General features: G+C 36.8%; 1 protein-coding gene across 5 annotated transcripts in view; it reads left to right on the top strand.

The window, feature by feature from the left end:
* PPP1R9A (protein phosphatase 1 regulatory subunit 9A) overlaps positions 1-12,069 on the top strand; it is a 134,061-nt gene that overhangs the window by 67,967 nt on the left and 54,025 nt on the right. For all 5 annotated transcript variants that reach the window (XM_088063883.1, XM_005518810.3, XM_088063890.1 and 2 more), the window contains exons 3-5: positions 2,814-2,946; positions 3,460-3,580; positions 10,026-10,130. In XM_088063883.1, the coding sequence (XP_087920009.1) occupies positions 2,814-2,946; positions 3,460-3,580; positions 10,026-10,130 (359 nt within the window). The remainder of the gene's footprint in view (positions 1-2,813; positions 2,947-3,459; positions 3,581-10,025; positions 10,131-12,069) is intronic.

The following is a 12,069-nucleotide window of genomic DNA, read 5'->3' as shown; positions in this document are numbered from 1 at the left end:
AAATCTTGAGTGACAGTTCTCATGACTGTACTGAGCAAGCAGTTCATTACTCCGGTGGATAGACTGTTTCACAAAGAAAGAAAATTTCCAAGCACAAATTTTCTTCAGTTTAAAACAAAGAGATTCATTTAATAGAATCAGTCAACCATGAAATGTGATTGCACAAAATGAGATAAATGACTTACAAGAATATTCCTCTTCTTCTTCTTCTTCCCCTAGTCAGGGGGAGGCAACTGCCTTGTTGAAGGCAATGGGAAAAATTAATGGCCAGTGTACAAAAGACAGTGAGTAAATGCCAGTTAGGAAACAGCTTTGTGCAATGAGTGATCTACAGTCTCAGAGTGAATGCTTAGGTGAGGTACTAGGTAAGAGTGGCATAATATATTTGGAGACATAATGATAACTTTTCATCACCAACAGTATATACGGTTTCCTTTAAGTGGGATTAACAAAATACTCCAAAACAGTGAGCACAATCCAAGAAGCCATCTCTTCTGTCTAATCTGATGCAAGAAAGACATCCCAAATCCAAATTCAACATGATTTGATGCTTTCAAAGAAAATTATCCTCAAGCATATTCAGTCATTTTGCAACAAATCTAAAACTGCTTCCGCAATATTCTCATGCCAGTCATCAAACACAAGGAAAAGAATGGTGCTAGTTAACATGATGAAAAGCAATCCAGAAATAAATACGCTCATTTTGTGACATAATTTTCCCCTACACCTTTCTCTCAGCTGTTCTTTGTCTCCAGCAAGCAGTATCTCCCTTGATGTTGATGCAATTCATCTCTGTTCACATTTGAGGCACGAGTCTCTCTCATCATGTTAATACATGAGATAATTCAAGCTAAATTCACCGCTGTTGTTTTTAACCTGTACTTGCCTGCATGTCTGCTCTGTTTGAACCCTAAAGATTTATGGTCACATCTTAGCTCAGTAATGTTTCAATTGGGTCTCTCTCTATTGATTGATCCTTATTTTGGTTGGTGTCAGCATGAATGAGGTTGGGTTTGAACATGGAACCCTTAGTGGGTAAAAACTGCTGCCTTGGACGCCAGGTCACAGAGAAGGGAAGCTGCCAGGGAGGATGTACCACTTTTTCATTGCTGTTGAGTGGACTCTTTGAGATGGTTTTGTCTATTCTTTAGTCAGGCTAGAAATGGTAGCCTTGAATTGTATCTCTCCTCATAACTTGTTTCTGCATCAGTTTCTTTTCACCAATCTTAGAGATACTAAAGCAGCATAAAAAGTTCAGCAGCACTGGACAGCATTAAGTATGTTTTATTTTACTTAGGCTTTGCATGTATTTATGAAGGCTTTCTAGGAGCATAATATAGTTAAAACAGCCTTTTTCTTGCATCATAATACTAAAAATCAAAATGAGATAGGCTTGCTGAATTCTTGTAAAATGCTTATCATCTCAGTCTTCTTGGAAGAGGAAATTAAATATTTCACACTGATGTGAAATACAAGAGTTAAAATTCCCACTGAGTGACTGCTGTCTTTTCTGTTTCAACCACTACTTTATGTAAAACTGAGAGGGCTTTTGGTAGCTTTGTGGTAGCCATAATGTAGTCAATAGACTTATTATAGTATTTTAAAGTATTCTTGTATTTCAACTTCAGTATATTTACTATTTAAAATAAATGAATGTGTACTAACAGCTTCTCAGGCAGGTGAGACCTCAGGTGGCAATGCCCCTGAGCTCCTGTCACTGCACTGGGCAGCCAGCTGGCATGTGTGCTCCATCCAGGGACATCGTGACAGAGCCTTCAGGCAGGGCTGTAAAAGAGCAGGCTTCTGGAGAACTTTGTAATATTTGTGTAGCTATGTAGCAGGATGCAGTGTTTCATATTGTAAAAGGAGCAGTGATAAAGGAAAGCATGGCTACATAATGATATCTTCTTTTGTTTGTCTGTAAAAGAGGAAGAGGAAATGTGGAAAGTTGTTTTCCTTTATTTGAAGTGATGAATATGATCTATCAGTGGGACTGAAGCTCAGTAAAATTACTACCACTAATAATACATATTCCTTACTGCTAAGTGCAGACAGTTAAATGAATTAGGCTGGCAAACTCTGATCTCTAAAATACGAAAATATGCTTTTCCTGACTAATGTTTCTGAAGATCTGAATAATCACTGATTAAAGACCATGTTGAAAATATGATAGTAAGTAGCATAAATAATATAATCAGGTTAATGCAGTCACTGTTAAATTACTGCTTTAGAGATGAAATAAATCTGTAAACTTCATTAGTTTAAAAGAATACCCATGGCTGTGTATATTGCTGTTCTAAAGAAGTTGATACGTAATGCAGAATATAATCTCTATAATATCCATAGGTGATGTAAATGTAGATTAGTAATCTTCAGGTCGAGCTTTGTTTGGATGAATGTGAACTGGAACTTCACAAGGCCTAAAGACTACTGCAGAAAGACTATACAGAATATTACAATTACAATTTCAATGTATTTGACTCTGTTAATGTTCATTAATAGTGAATTTTAATGAGTTAAATTAAGTATTCCAATTATTTACATGCATAGACCAACGTAGACATTAACAATCACCTTTTGAATTTATATTCAAAAACAATAGAAACACTCAGTTGACTTTTGCAAGTGTACTTGTGCTTCCTTGAATAAAAAAGCACAAATTTAAAAACCTGAAGTTTGAATGAACCTGAGAAATTAGTCTTTTAAAAGCCTTTTCAAACTTTGCAACATCACAGGACAGAAGAAGTAGCTAATTTAATAATTTGGAAGTCTTTAGAGTGGGTACCTGAATGACTTCTTATCTGTTTCCACAGGTTTTCAATACATACTCTAATGAAGACTATGACAGGAGAAATGACGAAGTTGACCCAGTGGCTGCATCAGCTGAATATGAACTCGAGAAGCGTGTGGAAAAGCTGGAGCTCTTCCCAGTTGAGCTAGAAAAAGGTATTGTGTCTGTGTGCCATTTCCACTTCCTGTGACACTGACCTACAAGTCTGAGGAAGTCTGCACATGTCTACAGAGCCTGTCTTGAAATTCCATTCATTTGTTGTAGTCACCTTGGCTCTTTGGATTTCAGGAATTGTTCAGTGAGGAATTAAAGAAGCAACTTAGAGATAAGCAGTTTTTACCTTCTTAAGAGAATTTTTTTGTGACACTCCATTAACATGATTTTACAGTGTTTGATGTGATATGTTCATTCTTCACTGGAGGAATAAAAATCTTTGTCTGTTGTTCTAAGCTTCTCATAAGGATACTTTTTGTGTATAATTAGAATAGTAGTCAAATATTTTTTTTAAAAGGCAGCAAAATAATATGGTCTCTTCCAACATAGTGATTCTGTAATACTAGTGTTATTGACACAGAAAGCCAAGAGGAACCAAAGCATGAATGTTTACCTACCAAATAACTGTACAGATGAATGTAAAAAGTTTCTGCTTTCTTTTGCCTTTTTCACAGATGAAGATGGACTTGGAATAAGCATTATTGGAATGGGAGTTGGAGCTGATGCAGGCCTTGAAAAACTGGGAATATTTGTCAAAACAGTAACAGAGGGTGGGACAGCAGAAAGAGATGGAAGGTAAACTAGACTTTGTATTTTGAAATTTTATCAGCAATAGTCACTATAAATTGTGATTTTCAATAAGGAATAGTGGTTTGTTTAATGTATGTAATTGTAATCCAAGCTGTAAAGTTAGTAAGCTTCATTGCAAGGTCCAAATACCTGATGTGGTTATGAGAAGATACTAAATTGGTACCATGAGTTTAAACTATTGAAGAACAACAGATTTGCCAAATATATGTATTTGTGACTACTGAGAACCCAGATGCTTCAGCATGAGTAAGGCTGCTGATTCCAAACTCTGTCACTTTTGAAGGTAGTTTAGATTATAAAGGTGTTGAGCTCCCACCTGTTCTATTGGCTTCAAGCCAGCTTTAGATAGGCAATGCCTAGAAAGAGAATTCTGTTCAACATTTTATTATTTGGTCTCTCTACATTTGATATCCTTACAAAGATATCTTGACAGGCTGGATCAATGGGCTGAGGATAACAGCACGAGGTTTGGTTAGGCAAAGTGCCAGGTCCTGCACTTGGGTCACAGCAACCCCAGGCCGTGCTACAGGCCTGGGGAGGGGCAGCTGGAGAGCTGCTCAGCAGAAAAGGACTTGGAGTGCTGGTTGACACCAGCCAGTGCGTGCCCAGGTGGCAAAGAAAGCCAAAGGTATCATGGCTTGGATCCGCAAGATCCAAGGCCAGCAGGACCAGCGCAGTGACTGTAAACCCTGTACTGGGCACTGGTGAGGCCACACCTTGAGTCCTGTGTCCAGCCCTGGGCCTTCTCACTACAAGGAAGACACTGAGGTTCTGGAGCATGACTAGAGAAGGGGTACAAAGCTGGTGAAGGGTGTGGAGCACAAGTCTTATGAGGAGCAGTTGAGGGAGCTGGGGGTGTTTAACCTGGATAAAAGCAGGCTGGGGACACTGTGTCACTCTCTACAGCCACCTGAAAGGAGGGTGTAACCAGGTGGGGGTCAGTCTCTTCTGACATTTCTCAAGTGAAAGGATGAGAGGAAATGGCCTTAACTTGTGTCAGGTGAGGTTCAGATCAAATCTTAGAGCTTTTTCTCACTGAAAAAGACATTGGAATAAGATGCCCAGAAAGATGGTGGAGTCGCTGTCTCTGGAAGTGTTGAAGAGGCATCTGGATGTGGCACTTGGGATGTGGTTTAGGAGTGATTGAGTTGCTTAGTTGATGGCTGAACTGGTCTTCGTCTTGGAAGATCTTTTCCGACCTTGATTTTTCTGTGATTAAGCAAATAATTTGAGTATCTGAACATAAAAATTTTTACTAAATACACTCCTTTCAACTTCACTATTACAGACTGTTACTTTATATTTCTTATTTTGGATAGTCTTCTGTTCCAGAGTTCAGTTTTCATACCTACAGCACTGAAAGTACATTAATTAGTTGGAGTAGGAAGCTGTACCATAAATCTTGCCCACTAAAGAAATGGTGTGTATAGTCTTCTGTGATGCTCATAAAAAACCTGCTTGCTTCTAGAATTGCTTATTTGGTATGCACAGGTGTCGTGGTTTAAAACCAGTAACTAAAAAACTACTATTTTTTTTTCTGTGAGATATGGATTTGAACAAGAACAAAACGGGCTTAAAACTTAAAAGGAATAGAAACAGTTTATTAACAAACTACAAGAATAAGAACACTAGAATAAACTTCCAGAAAACCCTTTTATCTCTCACCATTTAACTATTCTTTTGTACACATGATAACATAGAGACAAAAAAATCTTTAGAACTTTGGTGGTCAAAAACAGTTTCAATTTTTGCTAGAGTCTTTCTTTCAGTCTTTGTAGAGAAACAGGAGTCTCTTTCTGCCGATCTATGGAGTTTTTAGAGTTCACTCCTCCTATTCCACATCACTCCGAGGTGTGCATGGGTCAAATGAGTCTAGGGATACTATGTTAAGGATGAGTTATTCAAAGGCAGAAGTCTTCTTCATCTGTCTCTGTGAGCCTTTCTGGAAAACAGCTTTCTCCTTGCCTCTCCAAGGCTTCAAAATCTTCACTTTACTCATTTCCAGCAACCCACAGTATCACAACTACTCTCTCTTTTCTCAAAAGTCCCCACTTTGAACACTCTATTCCTCTCATACTCTAGTCATGAATTAAAGGAGTCTTTTAAACTACTATTGTTCATCTCCATAGCTTTAACAGAAAGATATTTCAGCTGTAAGCATCTTCTTATTCCCTCTTTCTTATTTAACCTTAACTCTTTTCCTCACTGTTTTTAGTGGTTCTATGATGTCTTTCGCATGTTGATTGTCTCTCTCGTTCTGTCTTTTCTGAGAAAAAGGAGTAATCTGTTCACTTATCCAAGTAGTAAAAGAATTAAAAGCTTTAAAAAGCTGCAAGAGTTCATAGTGTCAGGTTTCAGTCCCGCAGCAGAAACTGAAAACCAAGCTCAGCTGACCGACTCTGCTTCTCTCCCCCCTCCCTCCCTGCGGCCTTGTCGGCCTGGAGGGGGGAAGGAGGCCAAGACAGAGCTTGTTACCTTGTCAAAAGCCGGAAACCAAAGAGGGCAAGAGAACTCTGTCTGTACTTAAGGGGGTGTTTACAAGTTGAATTCACTTTTTAATGGTCAGATCTGCTATCAAGGATAAAGAATTCCTTTTCAACATAAAATATTTCCTATCACAAGAGGCACAGTTATCTGTGTATTATACAACACCTGCCAATCTGTGTATTATACAATACCTGCCAAAACCAAACCAACTTCTTTTCATTAGAAGATAGAAAAAAACTTCATTATGTAATCATTTAATAGTGAAAGGGATTCTTAAATATCTTCCAATCTGTACAATTTTTCATTTTGTCCCAGTGCTTAACTTTGTACATTTTCATGCCAATAAAATATTACTTCTCTGGTATGCAAGCAATTGAATCAACTTATCTGCATTCTCTTTTTCTGATTTTAACCATTAATGTATTGTTATATTAGTAAATATGAAAATATTGTTTATAAATAAGAATGGGAATAAACTCTTAAGACATTGATGCTGTCTTCTAAAAATATATTGCAGTAACATGTTCCTTGTTGAACACCTCTAACTTTTCAGTCAGGCAAAAAGTTGTTTGGTGTGGGAATCCCACAAAAATTTAAAAAGACTAGAAGTCAGGGGATTGCAAAGTTTAGTAACATTGCTCTGAAATTACTGAAGTATATAGTCTTCTAGATAGAGCTTGGTATCTTTACAGATCTTGGCAATAAGATATCAAATTGAAGGCCAAGTACTGATTTATCATAGGCTTAAAAATTATGAAAGGACGTGAAGAAGCTGACACTTCAAGGTGTCATGACTTTATCCATTACTTTAAATTTAAGTGAATGTTTTTCTGAAGGATATGCTTGACCTCAGCTAGAAGGCATTAAGCTCACGACTGGTATTTGTGAAATTCTCTGGTTGAAAATCAGTCACTCACTGCTGCTCTGTCATGATCTGTAATTTCTTTTCATCTCATTATTCACATGTTTGAGTGGGCTATAGAAGTTAATGTTCCATCACAAGTCTCTTCTTTCATTTCCCTAGATGGCATCTGAAAGGAACTTGTCAGCTGAGAAAAAATAATATCGTTCTTTGACCATTCTAATATTTGTGTTGGTTTTCAACAGCAGAATGTTCAGTCAGCTGAGAAATAGGACTCTGATTTTCTCTTTGAGAGCCTGACTGATCATTCACTTGGGAGAGGGGTATATAATCCTCTCAGTCAGGACCAGACAGTTCTGCATAATAAAGTGCATCAACTGTAAAGGGTCCTGTTAACTTCATCTTTATGAAAAGCCTACTTAATCATTAACACTGATAGAAAAACAAAGTCTCTTACCAGAAAATAGAACTATTTCAACAGTTGCATCAGATACTCTGAAGAATCGCATAGCAATCTTGAACCAGCTTCTTCTGAAGCTACAATTTAAAAGGTTACAGTATCTGTAGTATAGCTGTTAGACTTTTTTTATTGAAAGACCTATCAAATTATGATACAAAGTACTTGTCTCCCATGGAAATACAAAATCCTGTTCAAAGAGGTTTCTCAGTGATTTAACACCACTGGCTTGATTCATGTCGTTGTAGACAAACAGAGGTAGCATTTAGTTGTCCCATTCAAAGGTTTTGTGTGCCAATATTTAACCAAGGAGGGTGCTTAAAGATGAATCCATAGGCAAACATGTTGATAAGTATTAGGAGAGGTTATTATTAGTGTGAAAAATCTTAAATCAGTCACTAGACTGAATATGAAAAATAAAATATTTTCCTGGATCAATCAATCCATAGCGGCTTCTTTCAAAATATTGTGATGATGAGTCATTCACTTTTTAAAGTATTTTGATAACATTGGGAGCAACAGTTTTGAAACATTACGTAGTTCTTAACTTGAACTCCAGAAGTTGTCTCTGCACAGATTAAATTTTCCAGTCCATCATACAGAGCAATTGTGCAAGTAATTTGTTCAACTTTAGTTGGTTTGCTTCTGTAGTTGCTACTTCATTGTAATCTGCACGCAGAGTTTAAAGTCATGAGCATTAGAAAATAATTGTCAGAAGAATTACCAATTTTATTAATGATAAAAGCAATAAAATGTCAATAATTCAGGCTTTGGCAAGCCTGAGCCTAATTTTTCATTCATGTTTAAAGTTAGATTTGAGAGACGGAGGAATGGGCTCTGAGAGGAAGTCTGCCCTTTGTATCATGATATGTATGTATGTTCATATATAATTATAATATATGTGTATATAGAAAAAAAGGAGTTTTGGAGAACAGCAACTGTAAAAGTAAGAGTTGGAAGTTAATTTAGGAGCTATACAAACAAGAAAGGAGGTTCAAAATATGCCTAGAGGACAAATAGAATTAGACTGAATGAAGATGGAGCCACTTAGGAAGTTTCAGGCAACAGTTCTCTAACATGATGTTTTCATCACCTGAAATACTGTACCTACGTATCTGTATGAACACTGCTAGTCCACTGTGTGATGATGTATGGTGCTGTTGCATCTAAAAGGAATCTGTTATTCCACCATTTTCAGCCAAGAGGCTGACAGTTTCCCATTTAGTAGGCACCAGCTTCTTAAAAGTTCTTTTCCAGGAGCTCCTGTGGCCATCTGACTGCACCCTCTGTTTGCTAAAATTTAAAAAAAATGAAGTCAAAATTAAATAAGTATTAATGTGATTGCTGTGCTTTTCAAATGATTCAGTAAAAATTGAAATAAAATTCTGAGATTAAATTGCCTAATACGATTTTCAAAATAGGAGTTTATAGGCTGCCTTTTTCAAGGGAGATCCTGCCCAGAGCACTGTGACATTCTGTGCTGGGAAGCTGCCAAAGAATAAGTACTGTATTTCTTACTCACCACTGGAATCCAAGGAACGGAAGATGCCGCTTGAACACATGTAAAACTGCAAAGCCTTTCCTCAGACTTGACAGAGAAATTAGTGCTCCAGGTCATAATGCTTCAGCATTCTGTTGAAGCCTCTGTTGTTCTTTGAAAAGAAGTCTTATCACTAATATATCCTAAGATGTTAAATACATCAATTTAGGTATTTTCATATCATTTAAACAGGATATTTTTCGTAGCTGTTTCTTGGTTGCTTTGTAAACTCTGTAGTTTGGATCAATAGAATCCATGTAAATATGTGAAGATTGCTCCCTTTGACTAGTTGTGGATGTGTGTGGTTTTTATTTTGAAACTATCAGAGATTGTGCGTTTCTGAAGAGTAGTATAGCAGTCATCTTCCAGGGATTTGTAATCCAGAAGAGTCCAGCACCTGCTGTAGGGATTTTGTAGCAGTGCTTGCTTTAGATAAAAGCAGTATGGCTTTAATTCTGTCTTAACTTTTTCTGCATTAAACAGTGTATCAGCTGTAAATAGTTGTTTGGTTTCATAAAGAGAGTCCTCATTAAAACAGCCGAAGGTTTTGTGATTGTGTGCAGCAAGATCACAACAACACTAGGAATTCATCTTTCTGGAACAAGTTAGATGAAATATCTTAAGAGAATATGTCACAGTTGGATCTGATACATAAGTTTTTTTTCTCCACAGATGAGCAGGTTGTTTTAGTTAAATACTACCTTTTTTTTCCATTAGTATGAAATGCCAGAGCTATGTCTTACGCTGTTTTTCAAGATTGGCTTAGGAAAGAATGATATAAGAGCTGTTCAAGTATCTTATTTAATTTAATTCATATGACAAATTCAAGAGTTTGCATTGCTGTATTTCTATACAAGGAAAGAGACGGGATAATTAATTGATGATATTAACTGTAATGGTAACTTTGAAGCTGGATTTATGAGATGTCTTTGTGCAATAAATGATGTAATTTTTTATTTACCTCAACCATTTTATGACTGAGCTTTTGTTTAAAGTCAAGCTAGAAAGATCTCTATGCTAAGTTTGGCTGGAAATTCACAAGAATTCATATAATTATTTATGCATTTGTGTTTTCCCCTTAAAGGATCCAAGTGAATGACCAAATTGTGGAAGTTGATGGCATCAGTCTGGTTGGTGTTACACAAAATTTTGCTGCAACTGTTCTTAGAAACACCAAAGAAAAAGTCAGGTGAGTATTTTAGAAGGAAAAAAGAAATTTTAATTTAATATTAAGATTACCTGGCTTCCTTCATAGGCTTTTCAGTTTGCCCAGGTAGAATCAGAGGGTTTTGCCTCTGCGTCTTCTCTCCTTTGATCCCAAGAGAGGGATCAAATACAGTATTACAGCTTTGTTTTGGCTGAGACTTTTAAAATATTACCACCAAGAGAAGCTGAAATTGCAGGCAGATGATGACTGTGCTCTTGATGACTAGTCTAGATGTTCATGTGCTTCAAGCTGTTTGTATTAGTTGGAAAGATGAAGGTCGTGGGTGTTGGTCAGATGGAAACTGCTGCCGGTGACCATTTCCTTGCTCCACCCATGGGGACACTGACCATGTTCATGCTCCAGGGTTGGAGCAGGAGGAGATGAGCACTCCAGTCCCTCAGATCCCACCTCAGCACAGAGGAGAGGAGACGGATGCAGTAGTGGTAACAGCTACCAAATTGAGGAAAGTAACCAGTAGTAATTAACTGAGTTCCCATCAGCAGCTGTGGGTTTCTCTCTGAGCCTGTACTATGGTTCATTGAAAGGTGTCCCTATAAAAATCCATAAAATATTGAACAGGCTAGAAAATGTAACATATACTGCAAGTAAGCTTCTGAACTTGTGTGAATGTGAGTGCAAAGGTATAAAATGTCATTAAAATGAACATTGTTTCCCTAGAAAAGAACTGGTTTGCTATTTAAAACCCTGTGCAGTCACATATTTTTTCAATAGCTTGTTAATTTCAGTAAAGATTCAACACTACAAAAGAAATCAAAAAAATATCTTTGGCATATTGTAAAACCAGCAGCCATTCTGTAGTCACCTTTTGGTTCTCTTTCAAAACCTTCTCTAGGGAGTACAACTGAATTCTTTGATTAATGAGTTCACGGCTGACTTTTGAGCCGTGACTGAACTATGGGTGGTAGTATATGCAAAGCTGCTCAGATGGTGGTGCTATATGTTGGTGTGCACACTTCCACTATAATTCCATAGCTGATCCTGCATGACATTAAGGAATAGCACTGGGATGTGAATTCTGCAAAGAATCTTGGGGGTGGTTGATCAATCTTTTATTTGAGAGATGTTATTTAGGAAAAAAAAAAAATTAGAAACTGTTGGGTAATTGCAGGTAATTAGGTGAGTATATTTATGTGTAACATTTACATTTGAAGTTACACCATTACTATTTCTGCAAAGACTCACACATGCTGTGAGTGTTCCTACTGACTAAACTATGAAAATGAGTATATACTTTATTAGGTTTTTTATAGTTGGGACCTTCAAACATGAAATTCTGATGACAGGGAATAACGTGTTCCTGTGTTTCGGTACACAGAGCAGATGTTATGTATATTCTGTGTTTGATGTTCTAATTCAAAAGGGAAAAAGAAAGCGCCCACATAAAACGTATGTATTATATACATTTAGAATCAGGTTATTACTGCATAAGTTATAGAATAGAATGCTTGCTTCCTTGAGAAGATAATGGAGGGGAAAAAACATAAAATGATTTTCACACAGAGCTCCCACAGTCTTCTCTCAGGAAATAAATTACATTGAGTTTGGTTGCAGTCTAGACTCTTGTAACAAAATAAGGAGCTGAAAAAAGTATTTCTTCGTTGTTGAGCTTACATTTTCAAGTATACTGTGTATCCTGTGCACTGGGATCATTGGCTACTGACAGGTCTCATTTATCAAAGAGAGATATTTGAGTTTTTCCTTGTAAGATTAAGATACGGAGTTTTCATGGAAAAAATGACCCAGTGTGTTAGTGTCAAAACTAGACCAAAAAAGCATAAAATAATATTCAGTTAATAATTAATTTTAAAGACTGTATGAGTTACAATATAAAATAATACTAAAATATTAATAATGTATACATAAAGAGCATACCATGTGGTTGGCAGTATCTTACTAATAT

The sequence above is a fragment of the Pseudopodoces humilis genome, chromosome 1 (genome assembly GCF_049639895.1).
Source record: "Pseudopodoces humilis isolate 2021_Gansu_Grassland_sample_001 chromosome 1, ASM4963989v1, whole genome shotgun sequence".
Classification (NCBI taxonomy): domain Eukaryota; kingdom Metazoa; phylum Chordata; class Aves; order Passeriformes; family Paridae; genus Pseudopodoces; species Pseudopodoces humilis.
The sequence above is the reverse complement of the archived record's forward strand: the minus strand, read 5'-3'. Positions and strand labels throughout refer to the sequence as shown.